The 11,977-nt window shown below is 32.1% G+C and overlaps 1 protein-coding gene across 1 annotated transcript in view; it reads left to right on the plus strand.

Moving 5' to 3' along the window:
• Window positions 1-11,977, plus strand: part of LOC117102693 (von Willebrand factor A domain-containing protein 7-like) — a 17,698-nt gene extending 5,721 nt beyond the window's left edge. The window contains exons 2-3 of the mRNA XM_033243078.1: window positions 9,575-9,700; window positions 11,760-11,977. Coding sequence (XP_033098969.1) covers window positions 9,575-9,700; window positions 11,760-11,977 — 344 coding nt within the window. The remainder of the gene's footprint in view (window positions 1-9,574; window positions 9,701-11,759) is intronic.

Raw genomic sequence — 11,977 nt, forward strand, 5'->3', positions numbered from 1 at the left:
TGAAAATTGACAATAAACTTAGTTAACTAGTTACTCTTTACTGTCTTTATCAATTTTAATTGAAATGATCATGATGTCACTTTCCAAGATGGCGTTCATCTTGGCGGAGAAATGGGTTATTTTTGTAAGATTATATTATTAGTTCCTTTGTGACCTTAAGGTCACAAGGAACTAATGGGATAATTCGAACATGTGTGTGAGCAAAGTGAGCAGCGGGATTGTAAACGAATAGGCTCCTAAACGGTGCCTCACGGTGGGTATAATGTTTTCCTCATAGTAACTGGTGGACATGTAGTTTTTATGTTAGATGAGAAATGTAGGACGTACGCGATAAAACATACCCCTCCCACCATTTTTGAGTCGTTTTTAGGAGAAAATTTCGATATGCGCATGCGTCGGAAAAACTTTGCCGACATTTTTTTCTTCATCGCGAGAGGGTAAGCGAGCTCCATAATGCATACCTTGTTGGTGTAGTTGACCGATTGTTTACGGGATCGTCTGTAGGGTTAGGCCTCTGTCGTGTTAATGTAGCAGGTGCACGTGTTATTAAAAATGAAAAAAGTGATCTAACCGAACACGGTCTTTACATAATGGTATTGGATCGAACGTGTTTAATATTTTGGAAATGAAATTCCTCTAGGCCTATATATAAAAAAACGAAAAGAAAGTGGTGCAGAAAAAAACTAATTGTGCACAGTTACTGTACTTTAAACACAGAAAAACGTACGTGTCGTCAGTATTATGAAGTTTTTTGTTTACGACTGCTGTGTAATTTTACTGGTTTACCATGGGCGGCGGAAGCGTGGGGGGGGGGGATTCATTATAATAATTTTCAAGAGGGGAACACCTTGAATTTTGAAGAACTTAATAGTAATTAAGTTCTTCAAAATTCAAGGTTTTCCACTCTTGAAAACGGTCAGATAATTTTCCCCATTGTTATTTCAGTAAATAGGCCTTATGTGTGTATACATACATAAAAAAAAGATTAAGTAAGTTGCATACGTAGTTTTTCCATGAATCGATAAATCCCAAAAAGAAAGAGGGTGGGGGAGGTCCTGTGGTTCTTCCTCCCCCGGGAAAATGTTGATTCCTAGGTGGCGGGAAATGAGCTTTCCCGACTTCTGTAGTGTCTTTTAATGACTTTTAAATTCTTCAAAATTCAAGGTCCCCCCCATTGAAAATGATTCAATTAATCAATGAACTCCGAAGACAAAAGGGGTCTGGGTTCCCCCGGAAAAATTTCGATTTCTAGATGGCGGGAGATGAGCTTATCTGACTTCTGAAATGTCTTTTAATGACTTTTAAAGTTCTTCAAAATTCAAGGTTTTCCCCTCTTAAAAATGTCAGGTAAATTTTTCTCATTTTTTATTTTATGTGTGTATACATACATAAACAAATGAGTAGTTGCAAGCGTATTCTTTTTTCCATGAATCGATAAATCCCAAAAAGAAAGGGTGGTCCGGGGGTTCTCCCCCAGGAAAATTTTGATTCCTAGATGGCGAGAATTGAGCTTTCCAGACATTTGATGTGTGTTTTAATGAATTTTATGTTCTTCAAAATTCTAATTTTCTAATAGCAACAAAAAAAAAATCAGCTCACGGGTCCTGAAAATGTAGGTCTAGAATTCTTTTCTTTTTCCCCTTTTTTGTTACCCAAGGGAGGGGTCAGGACCCATGACCCCCTCCCCCAGATCCGCCGATGTGAATTGCGAGAAAATGTTACTCGGTCGGGTACTGGTCTCTTTCCCATCCTTCTCCTCCTTCTTCCCTCCTTCTTTTTTTGCATTTCCGATCATACAAAAATCTTCAGACATTATATATTTTTCGCCAAAAATTGGGGGAGGGGGCCCGGGCCCCCGGCCCCCCGCTTCCGCCGGCCATGTGACAACAAAAACTTAAAGTGCTTTAATGACACACAAGCTGGAAATGTTGAACAGAGATTATAAGTGTCATTCGAATAAATATTGACGTTATGACTCCAATGAGATCTAGCGGAACAAGCAACATACCGTGCCCTTCATGGTGAAGTCTGTAAGCCTACTGATTAAAATGTAACTTAAAATATTTTTTCTTAGTTGTGAGGTAAATAAACAGTACACTTGAAATTAAGTAACTCTTGTTTTGTTTGAAGCAACTGTACAGGAATTAGGATATAATTGCCATCTTAATTTTTTGTCACCAATGAATAGCGTCCCTATTTTTGTGTATAAGAGACAGGTTGGCAGGTATGTAAATATACAGCATTTGATGGACGGACCTGTATGGGGGTGTAGGTGTACGTAAAAACATTAGAAACCATTACTGGACTACATATCCCTCTAAACTACGTTTACGTACAAAGGAACGTACACACCCGCAGGGTTCTGGTTATTATTATTATTATTACTATTATTTCTATTGTACAAAATACAATCTCATCAAAGCAATCACATATAGAATATATATAAATATTATTATTTTAATAGTAGTATTATGCTTATTTATTATTGTTAAAATCATGAATAATATGTATATATTACTGTATTGTATTTCTGTATAAAAAATTATATTTTAATATTATATTTTAAAATTTTATTTTAATAGTAGTATTATGCTTATTTATTATTGTTGAAATCATTAATAATATGTATATATTACTGTATTGTATTTCTGTTTTATTATATAAAATTTTATTTTTAAAATTATATTTATTATTGTTGAAATCATTAATAATAATATGTATATATTACTGTATTGTATTTCTGTTTTATTATAAAAATTATATTTTAATATTAGAATGAATTACATTGTTAGTACTGTTATATAATAATATTATTTATAATATTTTTATTACCACTATTGATATCATTACAGTATTATCATCATCCGTCATCATCATCCTCATCCTATTCGTCATCGTCATCATCATTCTCATTGTTTTCTAATAATTATAATCATCCTTACTATCACCATCATCATCATCACATCATACTCCTCCATCGTCATCGTCCTCATCTTCATCACGTCCATATCAATCATCTATCGTCGTTATCATCATCCTCATAATCTTCATCCTCCTCATTCTTCATCATTTTCTTCATCATCATATTCATCCTCATCCATCATCCTCATCATCATCAATGGCATAGCCAGCTATTGGCACAGTTGGGACAGTCCCACACCATTTTTCCAATGGGTCCACAAAAAATGGTCCACATTTTTTAAAAAAAAGGTCCAAATTATGTAATTTTTTGCATAAAATGGATCCAGATACCTTATATTTAGTTAAATATGGGTAAAATTTAAGAAAATGGGTCCAGATATTTCATATTTTTGCGTAAAATGGGTCCAAATTGTTTGAATTTACACGTAAAGTGTGTCCGCTCTGATATTGTCCCACACCGTTTGAAAATCCTGGCCATGGCATTGATCCTCATCCATCATCGTCACCCTCATCACCATCCTCACCAATCATTGTTAACATCATCACCTTCATCCTACTAATACTAATCATCCTCATCCATCATCATCCTTATTCTCATCATCATCAACCTCATCCTTATCCTACTTATCATCATCACTCATTCATCATCATAGTCCTCATTATCATCATCATTGTCATTATCATCCTTATTAATCATCATTATCAATCATCGTCCTCATCATGAGGATGATAATGAAGAGGATGAGGACGACAAGAATGAAGATGAGGATGAGGGGCAGACGGGATGTTTCTCATCATTCGTCATCATTAACCTCATCAACATCATTCTCATCTATCATCCTCATCATTATTACGATCACCCTCATCAACGACCATTATTATCAATCATAATCATCATCATCCTTATTTTCATCATCATCAAACTCATCATCCTAATCCTTCTCCTTATTGTCATCATTATCCTCACCATCCTTATCAGCATCATTTTCTTCCTCATCATCATCCATCATCATCTACCTCATCATCTTCCTTCTCTTCCTCAGCCACATCATCCTCATCCTCCTCATCATCATTCTTATCTTAATCACCATGATCATAATCATCATTACCATCATCCTCATTATTATCATCATCATAATCTTCGCCATCATTACTATCATCATTTTCATCATTATCCTCTTCATCATCAGTCACTACCATCATCATGAGGATGATGAAGATAAGGACGACGAGAATGAAGATAATGACAAGGGTGAGGATGAGAGGGATGATTCTCATCATTCATCATCATCATCATCATCATTCTCATCAATCATTTTCTATCATTCTCATCACCATCATCACAATCATTATCATCAACAACCATTATCATCAATCGTAATCACCATCATCTTCTTCCTCGCCATCATCCTCATCATCTTTCTTCTCCTCATCATCATCAACATCCTCCTTATAATGGGGAATATAATGAGGATGGGGATGACAATAAGGAAGATGATGATGATAATAATAATAATGACATCAGTATATTAAGAATAACAGTACTATACATTTTTTTAAACGCATAAGAATAATGATATACTATATTAATAATATTATAGAGTAACAACATAATAGTATACTAATGATGATGAAGAAAAATGTAGTGTAGAAAGATTAAATTTAAATAGGTAAACATTTCCTTTAATTTTGATTGTCGTAGTCTTGGAATTCGGTGTGTTGACGTCATCATTCCAAATTTGCTTGGGAGGTGGGGAATTCCCGTCTGACAGGCTTAGACTCCATCGTCCGATGCCTCGACAAGGTTGCCACACCACAAATAATGATTTGCTTATCCATATAACATTATTTTGATTGCCAATCCCTAATATTTTGGCTTAAAAGCAAAATTTTGGGCCATACAAAGCTAAAAAGACCTGTATGTATAATATTGTATTGGGATTATATTGTACTTTGATAACATTTTTACATTAAACGCCATCTTGGAATTTATCATGATAACGTCATCATTCCGATCAAATTTTTAAATGAGAGTGATGAGTAACTATTTAGCCAAGTTGTTGTTACATTTAATATTCACAGTATATGTAAAAGTGACCAAAAACATAAATTTATTTCCCCTACCCCCATCTTAAATAGTTAAAAATAGGGTATTTTAGGTCAAAATTTCTAAGTGCTGTAAAAACAATTGCCCAAACCCTAGGCATGGGGATTTTTTTCTGAGACACTATAGGGTATGCTGATTCAGAAAAACCAAAAATTAATTTTCCTTTACTTTTTCCCGCTAAAGTTCATTTTAGCAGTTTAACAACCAGATATTAATGCAAGCCATCTACCCTCGTGACCACGTCAACTGCAATTCATGCGAGCAGGACTAAGTATAGCTGTAGTATTGTACCAAAAGTGCGAGGCATCTTAAAACACGCTACAAGTCCGTAAAAGTGACAAAAACAATATTTTAATATAAATTATGATGTTCATATGAACTTCTCATCGAGTAATACTAAAATCAAACCATTTCCTTCGACCAAAAAGTGACTAATTTAAACCCGGCCCGATCATATCCCTGGCTGATCGTGAGTCTAATACGAGTGGCGACAAGGCCTCGCCAATCTCGAAACCAACAGGAACCAGGAGAGGACAACCGACGAAGAGCGGCGGTTGAACAGACGAATCGTACCCACCTGCATGTTTAATTACGTTCGATAATGATTGATGTTATTGTTCTTAGACTTGAATGCATTGATTTGTTATAATTTGATTGGTAATCATACCTTTGTTTCTATATTATTATTTGGCATTATAGTCAGATAATTAAGTAAAATTTATATATAATACAATAATTATATTATACCGCATTTATTCTAATAAGCCCCGGGGCATAATTGTTCAGTTGATTTTTGAGGAGCCAGCGTTTACTGGTAAATGTACATGATTAATGTTAAAAAGTGTTTATGCATGGCTTATATACATCCCTAATTAGCAGTTAATTTAATTCCATTAAGGTAAACCATTGATAATTAATTCAATGTTGAAAAAGATGTTGCTTCCATTTCATCCGTCCATAGTTACTTAGAGACAATTCAAAGAAAATTAAACACCCCGAGGCGTTTATTCCTAATGACCTTTTTTTTATGTGGAGGTGTGGGAGGAGCACGTTTATTCGAGGGGGAGTTTGTTCAAAGCAGGGCCTTTATTTGAATATACTGTGAAATTATTGCTTTTTTAAACATGATGGATCACAGGATGTAGGCCTATGTTAGCCCATAAATTAATTATTATTAGTCTTTTATGCATTTGAAATTATGACGTTTACTCTTTCAATTGTGTTTGGCTTGGTTTTTTAATTGCCTTTGGCTAGTTAAGTTTATTTTGTGAAAAATAAATAAGGTTCCTCCCTCCATGTATGCGCGAATGGGTGTGACCGCCACTGGATAAATTAAGTAAATCACCTTTATGTTTGTGAAATCAAAATGCTTATTAATGTTTTGTGTGCTCCCTACTTCCCTAGTCCTGTTCGATCGTAAATTAGACGGTATTATTTCCACTCACAATAGTGCAGTCGCAGTATTACTTACACAAAAGTGAAATTAAAGAAGAGGAGAAAAGCAAAAACTTCTTGATTGATTTTAGAAGTACTGTAAATGCAAAAAGACTAAATTAATGACTTATCTTAGGCCTATTTGTTTTTCATGGTTCGAATTTTGAATACGTTACAAGCTAATCAGTAGATAATAAATCAGTATTTTTATGAATGTTAGTTTGCACGAAATATATATGCGGGCATAATTATGACTAAAGGGATAATTTTAAAAACTTTTTATGATGAGTAATTTAGTGGCAGATTCAAGGGGCATAAATATGCAAATTAGCTTCCGCCATTAAAGTAAAATAGAGTATTCGTAATATTTCTGCATCTAAACATTCAATCATGACAAGGAAAGTGTTCATAAACATGTTTTAAAGGTTAGGGAATATTATCAGCATATTTGTGAATTATCATATGTATATAATTATAGTGAATATGCAAATTAGCGGTTATTAGTACAAGAAAATTGATTTTAGGCAGATATTTGTGTCTTGAGCATTTGCATATGACAAATAAAGTGTCCAAGGCCATGTTTTCATGGTTATTAAATATGTTTAGCATATCTGTGAATTAATTATATGCACAGGAGGCCTATATGGCCATGTTGACTATGCAAATTAGCTTCCGCCATTAAAGAAAAATCGATTATTCGCAATAACTCTGCATCTAAGTATTCAATCATGTCAAGCAAAGTATCCATATTATTTTTTTCATTATTTTATTATTATTGTTTTTATTATTATTTCATTATTTATTTATTTTTATATAATTATATTATATAAGCACTTTAATTGTCATGATTGAATGCTTAGATAAAAAGTTATTATAGTAAAATCAAAGTATATAAGTATAATACAAAGATATGTCCACCTAATAGTAGTGTATGATGGGTACCTGCAAAAATCAACTACCAAAACAGTGACACACCAAAAACATACAGGGGGACCATAATAATAAGCATTTCTACTTCTCAACAATTATCTTGTATATTAGTTTTATTTACTTAAGCTAAATAAAATGAAATGGATCACACCTGATATCGTTAGATTATGTATAACTGTAAAACACTTAATATCCGACAAACACCTTTTAATAATCGTTCACTTACAAACAACTGGGCGGGATTTGCATATCCAACATAATTATATGCATAAAATTAATTCAAAAATAGGGTAAAAATGTGCCTTGACCCTTGAAACATAGGTATAAACACTTTATTTGTCATGATTGAATGCTTAGATAAAAAGTTATTGTAGAAAATCAATTTTCCTGTAATGGCGGCAACTAATTTGCATATGAAACATAATTATATGCATAAAATATCATTCACAAATATCCTAATAACATTTTCTGTCCCTAAAACATGGGTCTAAATATGTTATTTATCATGAGTACATGCTTAGATACAGAATTATTGCAAATATTAGACATTTCCTTAATATAAATAGCTAATTTGCATATTTATGCAAATAAGGCGACTTCTGGGTTGAAACTTGCGTCCCATTTTGGATATGTTTAGCACAACTTTATGAACCAGAATCAGCAATAAAACAAACTGTTGCAACTTGTTTGACTCGATGCTCTAAATCTGCCTGTCTAAGTCATGTTTTCCTTATTATTAGTAAGCATATGAACGGTGAAATATATGAAATGCCAGTGTTGATGACTTAAGGAGCTTGTGGATACTGCTATCATGTATGCTTAACAATACTAGTCTGGTCGTAGACTGGATATTGAGGTACTAGCACTTGCATTTTCATAATCCAGAAAAAACAGCATGGATTTGAATTACAAATAACGGCTACTAGCTTATGCAATACTTAAAGTCAAACAAATTACAAACAAATTGAATTCTTTTTAATATAGTACAAATGACGAGGATATGAAATTTCAAAAATCACACCTCAATAGCATGTTGGGGAACATGCAAATTAGGTTGAACAAGTCTCCCATATCTTAGCGGTCGTCGGAAAAAGTTGATTTATTTTTCAAATTAATCATCAACGTACACATTTGTTCATTTCAGATGACGGCTATTCACTCTTGATTAACCCTTTATTGCAACATTTATCAATCACATCCACAATCGAAATCACAAATAATACTCAAACTTCCACGGTCTGACAATGTTAATTTCCTAATTTCAATTTCAGTTGACTGCTCCCCTCACTGTACGTCGCCGAATAATTAGAAGCACTGTGCCGTGATTCATGAGGATTTTTTTTATTATTATTTATTATGTTTATATATTTATCTTAATTTTTTTATTTATTTAATTTTATTTATAGATAGGTAGGTAGATAGATAGATAGATAAATAGATAACTTTATTGTCCTTCTCGTAAAAAATACAAAAGGAAATTCATCTTCCAGTGACAAATGCTTAATAAGATTAATTAAACAAGTGCAAAATGACGACACAAATTAATTGAATATCTTGTTTTTGTACTTAATTAATATATACAGTAAAAAAAGATAATTACTTACAATAGAAATACACTAATTCAATTACATTACGAATAAAAATCATTATATTATTGCAAAATTGAAAAATAGATAAAAAATTAAATATAAAAACAGGTTAATTTATTAATATGTATAGTATAAATATATAATAATTATTCAAATATAATATTTATATATTTTTAATTTTATTTAAATTATTGATTTTAAATTTAGACTATATGTACAATAGGTTTGTCATTTATGTTTATATATTTATTTTTATTTTATTTTAGTCAAATTATTTATTTTAAATTAATAGGCTATTTTAGACTATTTTTAGGTTTGCCATCTTACCTACATCATTTTACTCATTTGTTCTCTTACAATATTTGTTATTCCGAATGGCTATTCATTTACGCAGACTAGTTGCTTTATTATATTTCCATACTTTGTTGTTTTAGAACATCTTCTCATTATCTTTGATGTATATTATAGATGTTAACTATCCCATTTGTACAGTGACGATGAAACGCTTGAGAAAATAAATGTATATTAATGTATATGAAATTGATAATTTTGTGAATACATGTTCAACGACACTATATATATTCCTTTTTAGAAGGAACTGTTTTACCAAACAAAATCGAAGCTGCCATACAAGAAATTGTTTCAGAAAACACCGATATTTCCTACAAGGAATCTGGAAAGGCATACTGGTATATGAATGGAGAGGAACTGATAAAAGGTGAGGATAATATTACCTAAAATTACCAACATTATTTAAAACAAGAAAGAAGATACATTTTATTTTAACAAGGAGTAAAATATTATTGGTCTTAAGATAGGCCTATTGGATTTTAGTATTTATACATATATTTCAGTAAACTGTTATTAGCTCTTTACTATTCTTTACTGTTCTTTTTTTAATTACAAAAAAAACCTCAGCCGGAAATTCATTTTTATGATTTTACCACAAAAGGCTAAGGTTTATAAGAGGTCGTGGTGTATTTTGTGTACGCTAATGCTTACATTAGTGGCCTTGTTTGCATGAATCACTGTATCTTAATAACATCATCATCATCATTGGCTTTTCCTAGCAGTAACAGCAGGAAAAGCCATTGCTTTTGTTCTGATTTTTTTTTTGCATATAGATTTTCCTATCTTTTTGCATAGGGTTTTTTCCATGCTTGTCACTTTCCATGCTTGTTGGATCTTTTCCAAACATTGTCCAAACATAGACCATATACCAAAAATGTGTCGCGTAAAAGTTAGTGACAATCGGGAGTGGGGTGTGGATGTGAGGACAAATTAAAGTGATTTGAAGGCAAACACTCCATGCCAGATATTTTTAAAACGGATAATCTGATGTGAATAAAACTTTCAGGGAAGTTTAACCAAGTTACAAGAAAGAACTATCCGGTTTAGGGTGTAAACCGGATCATTTATATTCCTGACGTCCTATACCTAAATATTAAAAAAAAATATATCAATGGATCTAAATGAAACTTTCTATAATAGTTTGTCATGATCCAATAAAGAAATGATTACATTTTGGTGACGATCTAAAGTAGTGTGCGGATATTAGGACAATTTAAAGAAAAACGTCCCACCAAATATTTCATGAACGGATAAACTGATCTGAATGAAATTTTCGCAAAAGTGTACCCAAGTTACAAAGAAGAAATTATTTAATTTTTAATTCAAATGACGATCAAGTTTTTGGGTGTAAATTTGGGAATCATTTAAAGTTCTAGCGTCCCAGATCTATATGAAACTTTCTTTAATAGTTTGTCTTGGTCCAATGAAGAAATCATTACATTTTGGTGACAATCCGGAGTAGGGTGTGGATATGAGGACTATTCAAACGAAACGAAAAGTAGGACATTATTAAATTGTGGTGACGGTCTGGATTCGGATGTGAATTTGAGGGTTATTTAAAATACTAAACGTCCCAGACCTTAATATCTCAAAATAGTTATCAATGGATCTAAATGAAACTTTGCGGAATAGTTTGTCATGATCTAATGAAGACATTAAATTTTAGTGACGATCCGAAGTAAGGTGTGGTTATGATGACCATTAAAATGGAAACATAGACCAGATATACCAGAAACTGACCAATTCATCAGGATGAATGTTTTGTAAAATTTGACCAAGTTACAAGAAAGACATTATTAAATGTTAGTGACGATCTAGATTCAGGTGTGAAGTTGGGGAAGGGTCATTTTAAGGGCTAACGCCCCAGACCTAAGTATCTCAAAAAGTGACTAATGGATAAAAATGAAACTGTTCAGAATAGTTATAAATAAATTTTGGTAACGATCCGGAGTAGGTTGTGGATATGAGGAGCATTTAATTTTTTTTATTAAATTATATAAACGTTATAAAATTTGCGCTTTCTAAAGCATTTAAACGTGCTGCCGCAAAGGTTAAACGCAAAAAGTAATTTATTATACATAGAATTTCAAAGTTTGATTAAAATCCGTTAAAAGTTAAATATAAAATGTAGATTAGTTATAAAACTATTTAATAAAAATGAGAAAATGACAAATTCTAAAATCTGAGCTAATAAAATAACGTCGGTATCTCTCACAGTATCTTACTGTGAGTTCAAGCATTTAATTGGAAGTGGAATGGATGAATTTTGATATCTGTTGCTTTTACATCTGATATGAATTTATTTATTTTATTTTGTGAGCATTATAATTATCATTATTCTTATTATTATTTTTATTAATATTATCTTATTATTATTATTATTATTATTATTATTATTATTATTATTATCAATATTACATCAACAGGAAATACCAAGATTAAACAAATGCGTGCTTATATGAACGGCACATTAAAGAATACACCAAATTACAGTGTCGCTAGGCTGTGGATTGGACGAATCCTGCATATTATGCAAATGTTCTACAGTAATACAGACTGGCTTGAGGTAGAAATTTACAAACATTATCTGAAAACCAACTTAATTGTACCAGAAGTGGTGAATACGTATGCAGACTTGGGTTAG

This window comes from Anneissia japonica, unplaced genomic scaffold, assembly GCF_011630105.1.
Source record: "Anneissia japonica isolate Jap-2015-1 unplaced genomic scaffold, ASM1163010v1 scaffold287628_len271844_cov180, whole genome shotgun sequence".
In the NCBI taxonomy this organism is placed as follows: Eukaryota; Metazoa; Echinodermata; class Crinoidea; order Comatulida; family Comatulidae; genus Anneissia; species Anneissia japonica.